Source organism: Metopolophium dirhodum, chromosome 1, assembly GCF_019925205.1.
Source record: "Metopolophium dirhodum isolate CAU chromosome 1, ASM1992520v1, whole genome shotgun sequence".
NCBI classification, from domain to species: Eukaryota; Metazoa; Arthropoda; class Insecta; order Hemiptera; family Aphididae; genus Metopolophium; species Metopolophium dirhodum.
The window spans coordinates 41,436,308-41,458,594 of record NC_083560.1 but is presented as its reverse complement, the minus strand read 5'-3'; the positions used below and the strand labels follow the sequence as shown (position 1 = coordinate 41,458,594).

The 22,287-nt window shown below is 27.8% G+C and overlaps 2 protein-coding genes across 4 annotated transcripts; both read left to right on the top strand.

Annotated features, from left to right (window-relative positions):
- Positions 1–2,050: 2,050 nt before the first annotated feature.
- On the top strand, positions 2,051–7,916 carry LOC132938737 (uncharacterized). Its single transcript, XM_061005756.1, has 5 exons — positions 2,051–2,166; positions 2,232–2,374; positions 4,020–4,217; positions 5,480–5,652; positions 7,734–7,916. The coding sequence occupies exons 2-5, from the start codon at positions 2,272–2,274 to the stop codon at positions 7,914–7,916; spliced, it is 657 nt and encodes a 218-aa protein (XP_060861739.1). The 5' UTR covers positions 2,051–2,166; positions 2,232–2,271.
- A 9,152-nt stretch (positions 7,917–17,068) lies between these two features.
- Positions 17,069–21,370, top strand: LOC132936269 (U3 small nucleolar RNA-associated protein 6 homolog). Of its 3 annotated transcripts, XM_061002957.1 has the most exons (10): positions 17,069–17,197; positions 17,268–17,357; positions 17,498–17,615; positions 17,688–17,825; positions 18,110–18,353; positions 18,675–18,840; positions 19,842–19,943; positions 20,022–20,217; positions 20,293–20,782; positions 21,004–21,370. In XM_061002957.1, exons 2-10 carry the CDS (start codon positions 17,269–17,271, stop codon positions 21,165–21,167), a joined length of 1,707 nt encoding a protein of 568 aa, XP_060858940.1. In that variant the 5' UTR covers positions 17,069–17,197; position 17,268; the 3' UTR covers positions 21,168–21,370. The 3 variants fall into 3 exon arrangements, with proteins under 3 accessions (XP_060858940.1, XP_060858942.1, XP_060858941.1); XM_061002959.1 differs by lacking the exon at positions 19,842–19,943; XM_061002958.1 differs by having other exon boundaries at positions 17,119–17,357.
- Positions 21,371–22,287: the final 917 nt, after the last annotated feature.

Sequence of the window (22,287 nt, the reverse complement as noted above, 5' to 3'; positions counted from 1 at the left end):
TTTAATGAATATTTGAAATTTGATAGTTTTTTTTTCGTAAACTATAAAAAAGCTTGAAAATGTAATACAAGATTCCTCATAAGTTAATGTAATAGCTATTTCAAAATATTAAAGACACATACTATTAGGGACTATTTTGTTTGAAATCATTTCAAGTGATCATACAAACCCTTTCATATCTAAGCTCTCCTCTCACACATTCCCTGACAACCCTCTTCATCGTCTCAAACGTAAATAGCCACGTGATTTATTAATTAATATTTAGTATTATACTTACCTCCCCCCCCCCCCAAGTTTATAATTCATTGGTAGAAATTGGGGGACTTGAGGGGTTTTAGCCTCACGCCCAAATATTCCACTAGCCCCACTTGCTTACATCTATGTTAAAAATGTTATAGCTCCTGGAAGTATAGTATCGATGGACGCTTCCTTCATTCACGATACCACGTCTAGAACACAACAATTTAATGTCAACCTATTTATTTATTGTATTATTATTGTATACAGATTGCCAATATCTTTTATGAATAAAAAATATTTATTGATTACCTATAATAAAATTACGAAATTATCATCTTTTTTATTTTCATATACTAAACCATAAATTAATAATAAATATGATTCGGTCAAATGTAACTAATAAGTTAATAAATTGAATATAACTCATCATGTTGTATATTATTGAGTACGTTTTTTACTTATTCTCTCGGTTTAACATATATAAAATAATAATAATTTTTTCTTTTGATTTTCGACGAAACATGAAGGGCTTGTTATAATATGGTTCATTTCCATGCTTCGGATTCCTTCCTATTTATACCTACCACATACTTCATTACGTTGGACGATTGAAAACTCTCGTGATATTAATGACTTGTAAACTGTCACGATGTTAACCTCTCACGGGTCTATATTTTCAAGTATTACTTGAAGAATACATGTAAGCTTTCCCGAGTCTGTATGTTTAAAATAATATAAACATATACATTTTTAAAATTGAATATGATATACATATGGATTTCATTTAAAAAAAGTAAAATATATTATTTGAATTATAGTAAATAATAAAAAAAATAATAATTTAAATCAATTTCATAATAATTAGTTATTATAATAATATGAACATACGGATTTTAGAAAACTTAATTAGTCTATTTCTCGCCTGTAGTCTGTAATTGGTTGCGGTATAGTTTTAAAATAACTATGGAGATTTTATACAATATATTCCCTCCAGGTAAACATAATGTTGATCCGGGAGAGATTACAATATGTTTCCTTCAAGTAAACATAATGTTTACCCAGGATAGTTTATCACTTAATCCCTTTCCATATCATGTTTTTGTTAAGGTGCAGCAGTCGTGCAGGTGGTAAACGTCTTAGTAACAACTTATGTTATTAAGTCCACACAGTATGTCTCTGGTTTTACGAACAAAATACAATACGAAACAAATTTATTTATGATGCATTGTTGTCAGACCACCGTACAATACAAAATAAATTTAACCAACTGTTGATTGCGACTTTGCAGGATTACGTTATCTAAAATATCAATAATATATATTAGGTATTTGGAATTTACTGCTCGACTTTGTGACACCGGTGTTTTCGTTAAAATAGAAACGCATTATACTTAAAAACCAATATTGACACAAATCCACACTAATGTTAAAAAAAAATAACGAATTGTGAAGTCGCGTACATACCTACGGTTTAATATTGTCTTATACTTAATCACCGATCTTGTATATTATAATATTATGTAACTTGTAGGCGTTTTAACATTTAAACGACGTCGGTTTATTTATCTTATTGTTTATACCATTATATTTATCAGCATTTTTAAAAATTATTTATACCTACTTTGGTTGTATTTCGGTAGTTATATATGCTTGATATTTTTGTTGTCGTTTTAAACCATGTAGCAGATAATAAACCACCATAGACACAATATTATAATAATATTATATGGTTGGTGGGCAGGTGAGTGACGATCTTTGAAAGCTTGAACGTGGTATCACTTATATATGGTCACGGTGCATCGCGCGGTGGGGAGGACCAATAATTATCTACCGCCGCCGTGGCAGCTTATAAAATACCTCGCGGAGGTTGTCTCACCGTCACTGTGTGATCTGCGTACCGACTTCTTTCTGTTCATCCGTCTTCCCGGTAAGTTTCTCTCGTCCATCTCAATATTGTTCCAATAACTGTTTGTTTGACTTGTGTTTTTCCAGTTGTCTCGTTTGCCTTGCGTTTACAATAGCCAAAAGCACAATGAGGTCCAAAGTAGTATTGATCATGTCGATTATTACAATAATTATCGCTATTCCAGGGAAGCTGGCCATTTCGCGACCCGACGAAAGTGAAGTTTTACACGGTAAGATCCAATATGAATTTTCTCGTTTCGTTATTTGCGATGGAATTTAATAAATAATTGCTACCTATTATTATCCATCTTATATTACTGTTATTATATTAGAATACGAAGACGTTTTTTTTTTACGTTTATAATTTTTTTTTGCATGTACTAATAAGGTTGCACTCATTTCAATAAAAGCTGTATATCAATAGATTCGTTGGGAACCATTGCCTATATACTATAACGCTACTTTCTATCCCAGAATTCAACCTCTGTGTGCAAAAAGCTGAGCTAACCAATAAACTACAAAGGATGGCTCACAATTCAGTGGCGTGATTAAGAATTTCTCTAGGGGGAGGGGGGGTAGACCTTTTTTGCACACAAAATACTAAATAATAAATTCTCAATTTTCAAGTATAGTGGTGAGTGGTATCTGAAAATATATACTATTTCATCAAAAACCTTAAACCTAATATTATATACACAAAATGATTACATTTTTCTTTGAAATTCTACACAAGTTAAAAGGTACCTATACAATATTATAATATGATTGGCATAAATTCACTTTAGCTATCAAACATTTTTTAATTTTTTTTTTTGAAACATACGTATGTTAACGAGTTGAGAACGATGGTGCAAAATAAAAATTCAATTCGAAAACAAACCGAGGGATGTTTTTGATTTTAATTATTGTCCGAGCAAGCGCAACAAACGAGTGACAACGCCGGATGTATAATAAGAATAAATTAAAAATACTATAGGTATATATTTAAATCAGCTATAACTTTAAAACTAACTCTGACCTCCGAATTCTGACTTCACCATCGTTTTCACATGCTTAACTACATAAGTACGATACAACAAGGTAATCATAATACTGATTACGATGTGTAAATAAATAAAATTTTGATTAAGTCAGAAAATTGCTTATGTTTTTTTAATATCCTAATTTAATGCGTTGTAAAAATAAGATGACTCAATTATTGTACGAATTGTGATTTCATCATTATTTTTAACTCGTTAATACGTAAAAAAAATATCAAAATTCGTTATAAGCTATGCGTGCGGCAGTAAAGTACAATGTTCTGCACATGCGTACAAACGTAAAATCTCAAACTTTGGAAAAATCTTACATTCGAAATAATGATTTCCACGAATTTTTTTTTCACCATCGTTCTTAACTCGTTAAAATACGTATGTTTTAAAAAAAAATTCATAAAAGTCCCCTTTTAAAAATAACTTTCTGTTTGCTTATTTTACTATATACTGTCCTAAAAATTAGATTACATCGAGTACGCAATAATATATCCGTACGTATCGGAATTTTTCGTCGTCATTAAAATATATATTATAATAATCTACAACGAACAATATTTTGAATTTCATAACATTAATTCAACGCAATTAAAATTTGCAAATGGTGATTAGGAATTAGGTATCTATTTATCGCTGGCTGGAACTATTTCAATACCTATATAGTATAAATTATGTTGTAGCTATTTGGAAATTGCAATTGATTGTTATATTGAGTGTTAATTATTATTATAAATTATATACTTTGGTTTTCTTTCTTTTTTTAAAACTCCTTTTATCGAGTTTGATTTTTTTTCCACACATTTATAAACAATAATCTACTAATAATTAATTGTATATGTTACAGTCCCTATAGGTTACCTAGGCAGATGCCCGCCACACAATTTAACCTCGGAATATTTTCAAATGACCGTGTTGCGTTCGATTACGACGTTGGTTGGTGGTTGTGCCTACATTCAACACAATCCTAAAGAATTCAAGAGACAATCATTCAGCTTATGGATTGGAAATTTTAAAAACGCCGTGCAACAATGTCGTGAAAAGAGTAGGTGTAACAAATTATTATTTAAGTACCTACAATACAGGATTCATTGTTGGTCCAGTGTCTCTATGAAACCTATTTTATTTTAATTATAACTGTATCACAAGTATATTGCGCATATCGTGCAGACATATATTAACTTTATCGTTGACTATTAATTAATTGGCACAACATTTTTAATTTCCCAAGCCAGGACCTTTTGGCCAAATATCGGATAAAATATACCTAATACCACGTGTTCCGTAAAATATATTATACTAATATTATAATGCCAGTACCTACCTATAGGTATGTTAGATCCAACATTTACTGTTTTGTTTAAAATGTAAATATTTTATGAATTTCTAACACATAATAATTTTCAAATGTTCGTGATCTTGACGAACTTTGTCGGAATTCTAACTCCAGACGCTGATAAAAAATTATTGTGGGCTCACACTTTACTTAAATTTCCATTAACGACAACTTTTAAGAAACCATGTATTAAAATGTCAAGTATTTTGATTGACCGAACAATTTTTTATCGACAATAATAAAAAAAACTAATAAAAATGAGTCAAAAGAGATAAAATTTTATGAACATTTTATGATGTATAGAAAATGTAATACAAACATTCGATGAAAATTTTAAGTATTTATGATTATGTACTAGTTTTTTGGTTACACAAAAAATCGATATGGTCAACAACTGGTTTTGCCTAAAAATTCCCGTTGTTTATATTATTTTGTTGTTAGTTTTTCCTGACAATTTTGAAAACCACTATGCATTTTTAGCTTTTAATTTTCAAAACTACCAACTATATTCACTTTCCCATTGAAAATTTAATCAATATTTATACATAAAAAAAAACCTAAAAAATGTTTACAGACAGAAAAAAAAATAATGCTCATCATTGTAAAGTGAATACATTAATAATCGCTCAGCTCAGATTCTATAATAATACTCGATCGATTTTGAAGATTCAATGATAAACCATCAAAGACAATAGATTCAACTAATTATTTTTGGGTGGCTTACCTGCTATTAATAATGTTAAAATCATACCTCTTATTCGTTTTTTATCCTCTCGTAAATCGGTTCGCGTAAGAAAAAAATGTTACTTATTAGTTATTACAATTAGCCATATAGGTAGATTGCCCATCTCGGTTTAATATTTTATCCCTGGACTCATCGCCGGATTAATACAGCTAGTATAATGTATAAAATATATTGTCACGCCACTATCATGATATTTTCAACGATCTCGTGTATTTTTTGTCTACAGACTATACAAATATGGAACATTACCATTTTAACTGTTGGATAAGACCACCCTCGTCGTCATTAGAATATCTAGATGACTCCAACAAAAAATTTACGTCCGTAAGTTTATATCCGACCATTAACAGTTACCAAAAGAATGCGTGCAAAGTACAAAGTACTAAGTCTAAATGTGCTGTAAGTATATTATAATGTTATGCCTATAATTCGAAATTTCTCCTATACATGTACCTATAGGATATTGTTACTCTTGAGATAAAAGATACTTTTTAAAAGTATTCAAGTATAGCCAGAGGGGTACTCAGGATTCAGGAATTTTGGATGGGGGGGGGGGGGGGGGGGGGGTTGATATGATATTTTTTTCAAACAAAATATTTGTTAAATGTAGCGGGGACCCTAAGGTAGAGAAGCTATAATTCACTCGAAAATTGTATTTTGGATTTGAAACTTGAACTGTGTACTCTTTAGGATTTTTAGAATTTTTGGAGTTTTTTCGGATATTTATGTATTACAACTAGTTAAGAACTATGGTGCAAAAATTAATTGCTGGAAATCATTAGTTTTTATGGTATACGAAGTTCACGATTTTAGGTGTACTACGCACACGCACAACGCTAAAAGTATTTATATAGATATTGTTAAATAGATCCTTTCAAATTTTTTATAAAATTTATTATTTTCTTACCTCATAAATTCACTGGACCGATTTGACTGTTATAAGTTTATTTTATAGAGTATTTTACACGACCATACCATTTAGCGGAACTTTAAAATATTTATCTGTTTTCTTTGTCAAAGTATTTGAATTTTCAGTTAGAAAGTAAAAAATACCTCTTTGATTATATTATATTATCTTCTCAATTTGTATTTTTATTTTATGTATCTAAAATTAAAATAGAAATATAAATAAAATAAAATAATATTTTATAAATATAAATAAAAAAAAAATAATAAGTATTTGAAATGTAGTGTCTTATTTTAAATACAGATACTTTGAATAAGTATTTAAAATACTTTGTTCAGTTAACTTTTTTGAAAGTATTAAAATTATTTTAAAATACGTATTTGGGTACCTACTTACTAAAAAGTATTTGAATGTACTACTGGTAGACTGGTTTAGATTGACTACTGGTAACTACAACGGAAAACATATTTGAATAATATTCGTTTACTTCAGTTCGATCATTCCAATTTTTCAATTTCGTATTATCAATTTAAATATTATGTTTTCAGATGTTCTACTACATTACTATGCCTATAGTACTCTGCAGTGGCGTGCTCATAAATTATATCCCCCCTTATAAAGTTTTGACAGTTCTCAAGTCACGTCATATAGCTGTAAATATACTTTCATTGTTTTATCGTATATTTTATGTGACAAAAAGAATAATTCTAAGAGACACACTTTTTTTATATGGCACCTTAATTCTCCCACAAACGCATCCCTTCTCCTTTGTTTCAAATAAGAGTGATAACAGGGGGACGAGCTTCTGCGTAAAACTGCCGTTATAGAGTGAGGGCGTGTTGATAATATGATGCATCGGGTTCCACACTCTATAGGGAGTGTAAATTTATTACTTTTAACAATTAGCTAACATTAACACTGTAAAGTAATTTTTCGGCCACCCTTCGGAAAACGGTGAAAACCGATTTTATCGATGAGTGTTGTCTGACCGAACCGTTCAATAAACAGACGAAATTAGTATCTATATTCAACGAAAATATTATATATTATTCGTTTATTTAATATTTACGAATAACGAATGATATTAATAATTTTGAATTTTGACTTTTATAATATTAATATAATATGTACATTATAATTTTTTAATTAGATAATATAAATGGGTATAAAAGTCTTCCCGAAAAACGTTTAACTTCTATTATTATAGTATTAACCTTTCAAATCGTCTCCATAATACAACTTAATTTGTCCGTCCCTGTTGCATCGACTATTTTCACATTTTTAAACTAAATATTTTACTAGAAGTTTAAATTTTAAAACAATTTGTGTAATAACATAATATTATGTATTTTTTATAATAATTAATTTCAAAAATTATTAACAATTCGTGAGCATTCCTACTAAAAAAACGTATGAATTCCGACTTGATATAATTTTGAGCTGACCACAGAATTAGTCTCTTTGTCCCCGGATAATCTAATTTAATTTTCCCTCTAAACTGAGCTTTTTCGAATAATATTATGGTAATGTTTATTGATTTTATTTCTGTTTCTCTCGTTTTCATATACCGCAGATGTACAACGTGATCAAAGGCAACTCCACGGTGTTTCGGATGGCGATTAGCCAAAACTCTTCGTGCGCCGGCTTGTTAGACTTGCTGACCCTTCCAAAGCCGGTAAATCCCAATGATAAAGACGGGTACATGTTGCTACGGTTAATTAAACAGCAGTATCCGATGACGTCATATTTTAAATAGACACTATAATATAAGTTTTATGTTATACAAATAACATAAAACTAAAAAATACATTGGTGTGTAATGTAATGTAGTTTTGTAATATTATATTATAGACATTTTTTTTTATCATATAATTAATTACAAAATTGTTTTAATATTGTTAGTAAAACAATAGCTTATAATTACATTATAATAATATTATTAATATACTATATGTATTACCTACTTATTTATAAACTATTAATTAAAGAATAATACACAAAAATTATTATTATTATTATGTGATGGTATTATTACATTATTTATCAAATACATATTTAATTCAAAATACTTTGAAATTATTTTAGTAATAATATATTTTATTTAACATTAATAATGTTAGTCAAATATTTTTTACAACCTTCATATTATGATCAATATATTGTCATTAAAATCATGCACCTATAATATTATACCATTAAATTTTGTTCGATGAAAATCGACATTGTTAACATAGAATACCTGGATACCATAGCAAACAAGTAACAACCACCAAAAAATGTATTCCTTAAAATCCTTTTTATTATACTTATTTTGTAAGTTCTTTTCTTAAAAACAAATATTTTTTCTTAATTTACAAACAATTTACAAAACTCTATCATTTTTACCAAAAAGTCAAATTTATTTTTTATGAACGTTTCTTGGTAAACTAGGTAAGTGTTAATCTATTAGAAAAATCAAGTTAATTAATAATTAATTAAAATGCATGGAAGCATAAGTTAAATTTAGATTTCTTCAAAAAATGTATTCACAGTCCTTCTTGTGTAGTAAATTTATGTAGAAAGTAAGTCATCAACACAAAATTATAAGTAGATACAAGCATTCAAATGTGAAAAATTCCTCAAATGTTCATTTACCGATGAAATAGAAATGACACAATAATGTAATTATAGTATAAATATGTACCATAGAAATATAGAACATATTATTTCATATATTATTTAGCCATTAGGGCAGATATGTTATTGCAATGAAAAATACACCAAATTGATCGGATTATTGTAAAAGTGCAATTTTCAATATATCTCAAGAGAACGTCAGTGTACCTACTGTTTGTTTCACTCTCTCTGGCCCACTCGCAACTTAATAAATAAAACACATTTACGCATAATATTTTTTTTTTTATGTTTTTGAGTGATCCAAATGTAAAATTGCATACTACAAAACTGATAGAGAATAACGTTTTTGAGGGTATGATATCGATTTTTTAGATGTTGTCTCAAAATGGTTTAAACATTATTTAAATGTCCACATTTTGCACCGTATCTATGTTGCGCGCGTGGGTCTGAGAGAGAAAACAAATATCGCGCTAACATCCTCTTAATATACTAAAAATTGTAATATTATAATACAAAAAAAATTAAATACTATGTGTCCTGTAAAGTACTGACCATCCGGCATTACGTCATGATAGTATATACCCTAAGACCTAAGTTATGAAATAACCTCTATACAAGGTGGGTCTAACATTTTATATTTTTAGTTATGAGCAATACAACTTTTTTTAAACAAACCGAACCTACTGCACATTTGCTGATGTATCTTCAAAACTATACAACTTTGTATTTTTTTTTATTTTAAAATATTTTATTGTGATATCAACTAACATACACAATTAAACTAACCAGAAATGTACAAATTATATTTATTAAATTAAAAAACTAGAATTATGTAGAATAATAAAATAAAAACTTTAGTAAGTAAATACGTCAGCAATTGTTATACAAATTTATAACCATAATTCCAATATGTGTTTAATACTATATATACATTACTATATTATTATATAGATATATTTAGATGCATAAAGTTTAAACTTTACTATTTTTCACTGTCAATAAATACAAGTGCCTGTAAGTAGGTGTCGCTCTGCTGTACCCAAGGTTACAACTGGGTCACTGTAATGGATGGTATTAAATTTGAATTCAATGATATAGGTAATATACCTAATTGTGTAGAAAAAACGATTCTGAACGGTTAAGGTTTATCAGCCTAGGATATTTTATATAATATTTAAATTGTTATTACTTGTTATTAATACAATAGCCAACAAGTTGAATTAATATTATTTGCATATTATCCTAAAATTATTAGTAATGCTCGAAAATTGTTATATAATATTATATTATGTAAAAATGGACTGTTTGGTATAATATACTCTCATGTTGAACTTAAGATTATCATATAAATTACTATATCATAATTTATATTACATATTAATTGTATTTCTGTTAACAGTATTAACCGTAGTCAGTTCTACCCCCATAATAATTACAATCAAATATATTAATAGATCTTCAATAAATTTACTCATGTAGTTAATAATAATTATAACCTATGAAATAAAATAATTATAACATATAATAATGACTTATGCATTAATCTAAAACAGTCACATAATTTGAAGCGTACAAGGTATACATTGTATATTAAATTTATTGTGATTTGGCCCACTTAAATTGGCTGGCCTTCAAATGGATAAATTCAAGAAAGGGTTTGTTTCACAAAAAAATTAAAGTGTATAGAAAAAATGTTTAATAACACCACAGATCTAGAACTACAGATAATATAATTACTAATTTTTATATTATCATTTAATACTATAAATTAGCAGCTAATAACTGCAACTCATTGTAAATTATATCATTTTAATTTATTTTAACACACCAAATTATATTATTATCACCTATAAGTTAAAAGATTTACCAACCAAGTACCAATATTGTGTATACAAGAAGTTATTCAAGCATATATCATCTGTTCCAAGTCCATTAAGTCAAAACCTATTTTGACTCACCTAAAGCAGAGTTTAGCTTACACCCTAACATTATTGCGGAGCCAAAATAATTAATAATTCTCCAGGCAACGGCATTAAGTCCAAGCAAAACTGTTAAATATAAAGTGTTCATGTATAAACTAGACACTGGAGTAGCATTACATATTATGAATTCTATTTTTTGATATTAGCACAAATAAAAAAATCTTCAAAGAAGTACTTTATGTCCTAATATATCATTTGTTAATTATAATATTTAAGCTGTTGATATTTTATTCTACATTTTTACAACAGAGTATGTGAATTATTATAAAATCAAATTACAAACCATTTGTTTGATCAAGAAAATTCATTAAAAAATGATGTGATTAATAACACACTATTAATTTATGGCAAAATAAAATGACAATTTATTGATATACTTGATTACATAATATATTTTTTTATGATAAAATTTGTAACAGTAAAGTAAGAAAAAATTAGCTAAAATTACCCAAATTATTTTATGGTAGGATGTAATTACAGTACATAGATATTTGACTACATATTAAGATATAAAATAACATCACAAATATATAATATATAATATTGGGTCTACTTAAACGTTATGCTTGAGAAAACAATTTATTTCAAATATATCATGTGTATGGTTTATCTCCAGTATGAATCGTATGGTTTCTAATGGGAGTTTTGATAACCTAGCAAAGCTCACATAAGAATTCATACTGGAGAAAAACCATATACATGCTATATTTGTTACAAATACTATTTTGTTGATTAAAAGTTGATGCTTGAGAAAATGATTTATTGCAAATATCTAATGTATGAGGTTAACACTATGAATATTTTTTACTGAATTTAAAATTGTTGTTTTTAATAACAATTTATTGCAGATGACATGTTGGTATTGGTTTTCAACATAGTTAGAAAAAATAATTTTTACCTAACTTAATTGTTTTTGAGACGGTATGATATCACATTGTGTTGAGTTGGTATGAGTTGATGCTTTAACGTTATTATTTCAATTGGAAGACTTGTTTTTAACCAGGAGATAATGTACTGTTGTAGATGCAAAATGTAAATGATGGCACATAATTGTTTTCACATATAAAAAAACATTCATATTACATTATGCCATCATCAAATATTTTCAATTCAGTTTTTATTAGAGTTTCGCCATTTTCTGTAGTGTGTATGGAATCTTTCGGTTAACTGAAACAATAAATGATATTTAAATTATTATCTATGGCTTTAATTTAACAAAAATATAACAAAAAAACAATAATTAAGTATATAATGCATGCTCAGCTTTGCCTCCTGATTCCCTTAAAAAAAAATGAATAAGTATAATAATATCATAAACGCATTGTTGTATGTATATTTATATATTATAAATAGTACCTACTACCCACCACGAATATTATAATTTGTACTATCTACACGAGGCAGTGAATATACTTCAAAAATACCGAAATAAGAATGCAGGTTTATGCAACACTTTATAATATAGATGCATTGTATCCCACCATAAACACATTAAATACTACAATATAAAAAAATTTTCTATTGTGAGCATGCTATTCAAATATTAAATTGTATCCGATGCGATAAATTTCAAGCTGTTTTGTTCTTTAATTAATTATCGTATTTACATAGAACATGGTGTTAAAGATAATTATATAATAATAACAAATATCATAAAATAAGTTTTAAAATAGGGTTCAACTTTGAGCTTTGGGTATTTCAACAATATAATGGGGTGGCTGGCCACTCCTTAACTATGAGCCTAACCATTTTTAAACTGGATAGTCTATAATCTTGTCCATAGAATATGAATTCTAACTTATAAATTTATATAAAAACGGTAAATTTATTTTACAGTTAACATACATAAAAAAAACTACATATACATTTCAATATAGATAATATTTACTTAGTATATACTATAGTGCCCAAACATGTTACATCAGAAAAAAATGGTGCCCTAACAAATCATGATTTGAGATAAAATGCCCAAAGGCATAGAAGCCATTTAAAGATAGTGGACTAATAGTGAAGGGGACAACATAAAAATAAAATAGGAACTAACAATCCGGGAGGAATAAAAATACTAACCATTGATAAGTAGATTAATAATCATTACCATCATAATTAAACTTATACCTAAACAATTGATTCATAAATGTTTTTGTATGATGTCATGATGTCATACTGTAGTTTGATGAAATAATTTAGTATATTTTGTGCAAGTTTATGTTTTTAATAATAGAGTGTCAAAAAATTGTTTTACATATATGCCGTTAGGTAGGTAAATGTAATTGCTGCTAACTCGTTCAATGCAATAGACCAAAGCTGCCCGAACCCAGGCTCGTCAACACATTTATTCGTCCAGCGGTTGGATACCTGTTTATATTTTGTCGCGAGCTAATTGGTATTATTTTTATGTTTATAGATTGTCACGACTGTTTGTCCATGGACGGTCGTGGTATATCGGCCTGGGGGGGTCGGATAGTAAATTTTAATTCAAAGTATTGTAAAAATAGAGACCATACGTGTGAGCTGCAAGACGTGTTGTACGTTTGATGGCCCACCAGCTAAATGTAATTAAAATTATAGCCCGGTTCTGAAATAAATTGGGAGCCTTGCAATAAACAAAATAACACACTGCTTGTCCATGAATGAACTTAACGATCGCCCTACTTGTGTTGCGATTCGCTGGCTAGTGAAATCGCTATAGCGACTTGTGCCAAGTGACTAGCAAGTTTAATACTTCAACTCTCAAGTGTAATCCAACTAGTTTTCACACGCCACTCACGCACGACTTTGTTTGCGACAAGCAGCGTCAGCGCAATAAACGATAGGGTTATCCGTGCAAGTTGAGGCGCCAGTGAGGTTAGGTAAAAATGTTCTGACGCGTAAGTGAAAATAAAAGTTGGAATATTCCAAAAAATTAGTGTCGAGCTGGCGCGTAGATGATGGCCACAACAAACATGCAAGTGTAAACCCACCTTAACATACAAAATGTGTTTACTTACAAGAATAACCATTGTACATCACTCGGCACTCCATCAGATACGGCTTTATGAGTTTGATACTTTGAGACTTGACTACCAGAGTCACGACTTAGGAGAGTACGAGACAAGAGTTTCCACGTTCCAAGCATAGACAAAGAAAATAAAGGCCAGAGTGCCCGAATGCTCGGACGTCCGATGTAAAACCTAACCTGACATTTTTTTTCATAATAATATATCATAGATAATAAAGATCCATCTATCTATTATCTATGTAATTTATATTATTATTTATTATTTTCACGTCCTTGATTGGACGTAATGTTAATACTGATAATATATCTGATATCAATTATTACCAAAATTGATAAGTGCGTGTGTAAATAAATATGTGTGGAGGTAATATTATGATAATTAAACACGGCTTATTTGGTTTGTTTTTTTGTAAGTTTTACTACATCCGACAACACAACATATTTTGTTTGACTTGGTCTTATTCATCTTATTTTCAGAGATGCACAAAATTCTTAATGTGAAATAACAAAAATAAGGGGTTTCGTCAATTGTGCCGAATTTGGGACACTACCTGATTTGTATACCGCCGGTATTAAAAAGGTTTATCAAAAAGGTATACATCTATTGCGCCGGTATTAAAAAGGTATATCAAAAAGGCATACATCTATTGCGCCGGCATAAAAAAGGTTTATTAAATAGGAATACATCTAATTCACTGGTATTAAGAAAGTTATATTAAAAAGTAAATTTAAATAAAAATAATTTACATACATAATATATGACATACAAATTTATCTTTCTGATGAAGTGTCTTGAATCTTAATCTCAATCTAAAAAAATTAAATTAAAAAGTAATCAAATAATATAATTCAAACTTACCTATGATATAGAATACGATATAGATATATTAAATTAAAACACGTAAAAACCGATTTGTAGTTATAATGGAAATAGTATTTTAGACGTTTATATATATTTAAGAATCGATCAGCGTAATTGACGTACACCATTTATTACATTCAAATATCGATAGGCGCAATTGACGTACACAATTTATAACATTGGAATATCGATCAGTTGATGTATACCTTTTTCCTATCCCATAATTATTCTTTCTTTACCTGTGATTTTCGGCGCAATTGATATATGCCAAAAAATAATAATACCGAGTACCGACTACCGACAAAATACTGTTAGATACATAGGTACTATATTATTGGTATTTTACTATAAAAAAAATTAAAATTATAACGTACTAAATACGTACCTAAATACAGTCGCAGAACAATCAAAATATTATTATATACCTTGACTAGTAGTCCTGTAGTCCGCTGGAAGCATTTTATCCTAGATGCACGACGTCTTTATTATCTTCTATTTACAACAGCCTGCTGTAATAACTTACATTTCCCACGCAAATTTAATTAATATTTTACGATAATAATATTATAATATATTTTATTTATTGTAAATAATCATAGCCCATAGATCCCAAATTAAAAAGGAGGGTAAGTGGACTTCGCTCTGCTCTACAGTAGGGTACAAGTGGGTCACTGTATAATGGATAGTATTAAATTTGAATTCAATGATATACCTACCTAATATAGTTGTATACAAAAAACGATTCTGATCGGTTTGTCAGAGTGGATATTTTATATTGTTATTAGTTATCATTAATACGGTAGCCGGTAAGTTGAATTAATATTATAAAATTACAACAAAATAACAAAAATCGTTATTCTTGGTTATTGAATATGTAATAATTTCGTCCATGGACAAATTTCAACATAAAATCACTATAAAAATAAACCGTGTTTTATATTTTTGAGATATTTTGGTTACAGAATAACCTACTTACGTGGAACCATGTTTTAAATTTTCAATCGTTAAAAAATATAAAAGTTGAACATTTTATAAATTTTTAGCTACATAATAGCTATTCAAATTTAAATTTGATAAATTTTGTCAAAATTCGAATTTTAAATGCTTATTAAAAAAACTGTGCTTATGTATTTTTAATATTTTTTAACTGATATTGTAACAATATATCAGGAGCCTTGTATTAAATTTTCACGCATTTTTACCCAACAAATAAATTTTATTGATATTTATAGAATAAAAAACTAAAAAAATTGGAAAGTGAAAATGTCCATAAACATCTCAAAATAAGTCAAAATGTTATGGTGTACAGAAAATGCTAATATAAACATGCAGTCAAAATTTCCTGTAGCTACGGTCATTTGTTTTAGAGTTCCACCAAAAACCAAAACCTATTTTGTCGAAAATCGATTTTTTATAAAAATTCCCGTTTTCTTTAATTTTTCTTTTGTTTTTCATGGTGCTTTTGAAAACTACTTTTACTTTTGACCCCCCCCCCCCCCCCCCCAAAGTACCTACCAACTAGATATTATATTACTTATAAACTATTCTCCTATCAGAAAAGAAATCTAAACACCTTTAATGTCCTAAAAGGCGATAACTAGGGCAGATTACTTGTAGCATTTGTATTTTTTTTTTTGCACAGTCACAAAAATACCAGAGTGCGAAACAAATACGTTTAATGATACCACAAAGCTAGTTTTAAAAATGTATTGTGCTTATAAATGCATATTTTGTGATTTTTGGTTTTTATATTTCTTCCATTTTATACTTTTAAATAATATTATAAATATATATTTATACTTTTATGTAACTTCCAATAATAATAATTCTTTTATGTTAATGTTAAATATTTGAAATAAAAATATTTTTTCAATTGTTTTTTAGTAGTTGAAGAAGTATCCAGATAAGAAAACTCATAAAATAAATGCATCTTTATTATCTATGGTTATTTTACCATTGTGTTCACAGAGTTTTGATGGTAATCATCGGGTGGTGGGTGGAGTGGTCGAGTGGATAAATCGATAAACCGTACATTGGTTGATCGGCCTCTTTCAGGTTAAGTAACATAAACGATAAACGTCCATTGTGCATTTGTGCCACGATTTAAGGTATACAGGTTAAACATCGGCCTATGGTATAATGTATATTCAAAACCGTCAAATTGGGTCACCAAAACAGTTCTGGAACTACTGACTGTCGTCGTTTAGCGATATAATGTGTTAAACCGATATAACAATAATATATTATATACTATATAGTTGTATATTATTATATATATATAGCATATCATACGACAGAAGTACTTTTTATATTATTGATTTTCGACCAAAATGGCCGCGAGATGACGCCAGTCAGTAGTTCCACAGCTGTTTCGTCGCCACTGTTCGACGGTCTCGAAAATGACATTATATCATAGCCCATAGGCCGATGTTTAACTTGTATATTATCTTAAGTCGCCATTTGTGCTACGTGTGTGTTGTGGTAAGACGCGGCCATTGTTAAAACTTATAATTACTTAAGCTTGCTGTGTAAATAGGTGTTTTATTACTTTGCCGGACATCGTTTTATTTAAATAGGTAGGTAGCAACACTAAAAACAATATCCGGTGAATTGACAAAGTTTCTATTATTCTGATTGTTATCCCAGAATGGCGGAATCAGTACAAAGACGCAAGGAGAATTTTATAAATGGAGAACTTCCATTACTTAATTCGGTCTTTAACGATGATCATGTGGGGTAAATAGTGATATTTTATAAAACTTTAATGCCAATTACTAACTACTATTAATTAATATTATATTAGGTTTATATTGTAAATATAAATTGTGCGTAGGTACTTATGTTTATTGCTTATGTTACCATACCTTTGTTTATAGTTATATAGTGTATCAACGACAAAGTCATGAGCATAGAGTAACGCGTCGAAACAGAAGCAAGTCAGATTTTATTAATTTCATCAATTTTTTGAAATCTGTTATCAAGGAAGTTAAAAAGGTAATAACCAATAACAATAGTTTTAACATTTTACCATCAGTTTTTTATTAAAATACGTATTTTCTGTATTAGATGAATCCAGATTCAAATACTTTTAAACTCATTAATCTTCACAATAACAAAATCATTCTTCTTTATCGTGCGGCTCTTAAATATTTCAATTATGATCTATCAGTCTGGACTAAATACATCCAATTCCTGATGAAACATGTGAGTAAAAATAATTTTTATGATAATAATTATTTACCACACACTACATACATACATTACATCACTACCTAAGTATAACATTACTAATATTGTATAAATATCAAACTGTATTACGTTTATAAAATATTCTATTTAACAGAACACAATAACAATTTCCGTTCATACCTATCTTGCTAACAGTGGGAGTACTTAATGATGAATTGATAATCGATATATTCTATTTCTAGTCACTTAATTAATATTTATTTGTAACAACTTAAGACATTTTATTTTCTATTTTTTAGAAAAATCCAACAATGGTACAGAAAGTTATAGACCGTACCTTGTTATTACATGGTAAGATTTCAGATTCATTGTATATTTATGCAATAGAAATAGAGATTGGATTTTTAAGAAATATCCAAAAAGCAAGAGAAATGTATACTAGTGGATTACAATTACATAAGTATTCATCAAATTTATATTTTGAAGCTTTTAATTGTGAACTTACTAATTCAAAAATGCTCATTCAAGAGGTGTTGAAATCAGGTAATATCTAATTTTGTATTAATGTATTATAGTGTTTAAATTAATACATTTAATATACAATTGAGTATTGTTGTTTCAATAACTTGAATCTCAAGTGAATAAAAAAAAAATAGATTTATGTACTTTCAGAGTTATATATCTCAAACATAACTTAAAAATATTTTAAGGAGCAAAACAAATTTTGAGTTATCGATGTCCTAGTTATTAAGACTTGACTGTAATGTACTAATGTATAATGATAATAACTATAATAACTTTGATAAAATGTAGGTTGATAATAATTTTAATAACAATAATAACTCTAATATTTTTTTTTAACAGGAAAAGAGCTGGATTCATATGATCCTGCGTTAGATGTTTCTCTAGCCAAAGTTATTTTTGAATCAGCCGTTCAAAATGTAAAAGAGGACACTGATCTTTTCTTTCAAATGTATCATGCAGCTATTCAATATCATTTTTCTTTAGATTTATCTAAAGAAATCAAAAAGTAATATTTTTTATGTATTATTAAAATATACTATGTTATTATTCATATAAGAATTAACTTTAATAACTATTAAGTTTTAAAGGAGGACACAACACAATCTATTTACACTTCTAAATACTTCCAACATATTATACATAACAGTTAAAAGTTATACTAGGTACAGTGTAATTAATTAGAAGGTTAGGGAACTGTTTAAAATAGCTATAATTTTACATAACGTATTTAAAATTTCTTTAGATTTAATATATTTAAATATTTAATAAAACAATTTGTATTGGCCTAAAAACTCAAATAATATTATAAACGCAATAGTATTACAATCTACAATACTAAAAATACATTAAAAAAGTCCAATAAGTAGTTAATTAAAATGTATCTTTATCAATAGAGCTCGGATTTTGTAGCAAAATAAATCCTCAAAAAAGCATTTTAAGTAGCCAAAACAAGCAAAAAAGCATTTATTAAATTTAATTCTAAAAAACAAATTTAAAATACACATTAAATTAAAGACTAAAAAAGTTATTCTATAATATTAGAATGATTCAGTTTTTAAGAGAGTTATAAACATTTTTAATTTATTCTATATTATATTCGAAAAACTTGCTAAAAAATTGAATTATCGTAAAAACCCTATATCAAACACAGATAGTGTTATTACCATCAAGTTTCGTAATAGGTCAATTCACTCTAGTTTTTAAACCAACAAAGCTAAACGTGATCTGCCGAGTGTAAATTTGTTATGTTACGCACTTTGTAAGAGATACTTCCAATCGCAGTTAAAAATTAAAATAGTGTAAAAATTAAGGTATAAACACAAATAATATTCTAACCTTTAAATTTGATAATACATTATTTCAATCTAATAGTAAAGCTAACATTACCAAATTTAATTTTTTGAACGCTAATTTAATATGTTGTTGATTTGAAAAATGGAGGCAACACATAGGGCTGTGTCCTCTTCAAACAAAAATACAATTTTGTACTATCATTTTTTTTTACAGATTTATGTCAACTACATTTAACATGGATCCAAATTATTGGGATACTTTGGCTTTAAATGAACTGTTTGAAACTACTAACACCTATCAAAACATGAATATTATGTACAAACTAATTTATAAAATTATTAATGCTTAAATTATTTTATTTAACTTTTTTTGATGTGTATTGTTTTATTTTAGAAAATGTCTTAGTAGATATAACGCTGCATTGTCAATAGTTGATACTGATGAGATGTGGGATAAGTATTTAATCACTATGATCAAAATATTATATGATGCTGGTCTTACAGAAATTAATAAAATCGATTTAATTAAAGAATCTCTTCATTGCGCTCACAAGAAAAATAAATTGAAACCAAATCATTATATTCATTTGGTAACGGATTTAAATTGTATTTTTTAGATTGCACTTTTAATTTGTATTACTATTCTTTCCACTTTTTTTATTTAGATATTTAATTCAAAAGGTTCAATGCCCCTGGACATTTTAGATTGGGCCGTTGAAGCATATCCAAATGACATACGTATCTTAGAAGTGCATATACAATTTAAATTAACCAATAAAGATGAACTAGTTGCTTACGAGTTATTTAAAGAAAATGCTAATGAAGTTTCACCCACTATGTGGCTTATAATTATTAAATATTTTTCAAATAAACCACAGATATGGCATATTTTCAACATAGCATTTGGAGATGAATCTTTGTGTTCTAACAAAGTAAAAAAAAAGATTGCAAATGAGTATTTGTTGTGGTTAAGTAAAAATAAATCTTTGAATGATGCTCGAAATGCATACTTGTTGTTGAACACAAACAACAGTTGTGATGCAAGTCTGTGCAAGACTATGGTAACTCTAGAAACTGGACAACAAATAATAGACGTCAGCAGGATTAGGCAGCATTTTACTTTAGCATGCATGCAGTTTGGTAAAACCGATATCGGTTAGTTAATTCTTTCTATATATTGTTCAAGTTAAGAACGGTTGTCGAGGCAATACTATATAGCAGAAATACTAATAGTTGAATCGTCGGGGGCAACAAAGAAGTTTGCCCGACTGTGGCCGGACAGAAACTGGTCGCCGCCAACTATGTTTCTTAACTTGAATAGAGTATAGTTATTTTTGTTTTATAATTGTACCTATATCTGATTACTTTATCTATAGATTTGTGGATGGAACGAATTTACTTTGAGCTAAATTACGGGTCACTAAAACTTGTTATCACAACATATCACCAAGCGCTGAAAACTTTGAATAATGAGGAGTCTCATAAATTTGCTGAATTACTGAAGGAGTATTCTACGTTAAATTCAATTTGTAACCCTTGATAACTACATAATAATATTATAATATTTACATTTCAAGATTTTATAAAATATATAATATTAGCTATAGTTTGATGTTTTAAGCCAATTCATTTGAAATAATTATATTTTTAAGTGTTGCTATGGAACTCTTTCATGAATTTCATTATCTATTATTTGTATTCCTTTCAGATCATTCTTTAATATTATTGTTTGCAGTATCTACAAATAAATTGCCTTTTCAATTTTCAACCAATATATATTTATTGCCTTTATATTTTTTTTATACTTTATCACCTATTATATAAGCACAATACATAAACTCAAAAACTCTCGTACAAATCATTATAATTGTTGTTGATGACATATTTTGAAATAATATATAACATGTTTTATATTTTACATTTAAACACTCAAAATATAAAATAATATATTATCTAAATTCAATATATATATATATATATATATATATATATATTTACAAAATATGCTACCTACTGAAAGTATTGAATACTTATAATCACAGTATTGCATTAAATATAGATATATACAAAACTATTGAGTAAACAATTTATTATAATTACAGTTTAAAATATTATTACCTACTTATAATGATGTTTCAATGTTTGTAAATTTAAAAATTCATTGAACGCGTCTAGTTTTTATTTAGTATATCTGGCTAATTTTTTTACTGGTATAAAACTATTTTGCTTCACACATGCATTATATTTAAGTATAATTTTCTCTTTGAATATTATTTAATTGTATCCCTAAAAACTTAACTGGAGTTTGTAAGAACTTAAGAACTGACTGTATTGGTTAAATATAAACTAAATTGTTGTAAACATGTGACTTATTAAAATAAATAGGTAAATTCAACTGGATGTATTCCAATTCAAGTTTTTTATCGACATTTATTTAAAAAAAACTAATAATTGAAAATTTCATATGCCTATAAATAGCTCAACATGAGTCAAAATATTTTGAAAAACTTACGGTGTATAGAAAATTCTAATATAAGCATTCAATAAAAATGTTATGTATCTATCCATAGTATCTAGGTATAGTTTAGATTCTGATCAGAGCGATGAATGTATTGATTTTACAATGATGTGTTTTTTTTATTTTTTTATTTATTTTTGTG

Excerpts from the sequence above, each read along its gene's own strand:
- LOC132938737 (XM_061005756.1), top strand. The coding sequence starts at position 2,272 with ATGAGGTCCAAAGTAGTATTGATCATGTCGATTATTACAATAATTATC. Across the intron at positions 4,218-5,479 it reads GCAACAATGTCGTGAAAAGA|ACTATACAAATATGGAACAT; the intron begins GTAGGTGTAACA and ends TTTTGTCTACAG. Across the intron at positions 5,653-7,733 it reads GTACTAAGTCTAAATGTGCT|ATGTACAACGTGATCAAAGG; the intron begins GTAAGTATATTA and ends CATATACCGCAG.
- LOC132936269 (XM_061002957.1), top strand. The coding sequence starts at position 17,269 with ATGGCGGAATCAGTACAAAGACGCAAGGAGAATTTTATAAATGGAGAA. Across the intron at positions 17,616-17,687 it reads TTATCAAGGAAGTTAAAAAG|ATGAATCCAGATTCAAATAC; the intron begins GTAATAACCAAT and ends TTTCTGTATTAG. Across the intron at positions 20,218-20,292 it reads CAAATCATTATATTCATTTG|ATATTTAATTCAAAAGGTTC; the intron begins GTAACGGATTTA and ends TTTTTTATTTAG.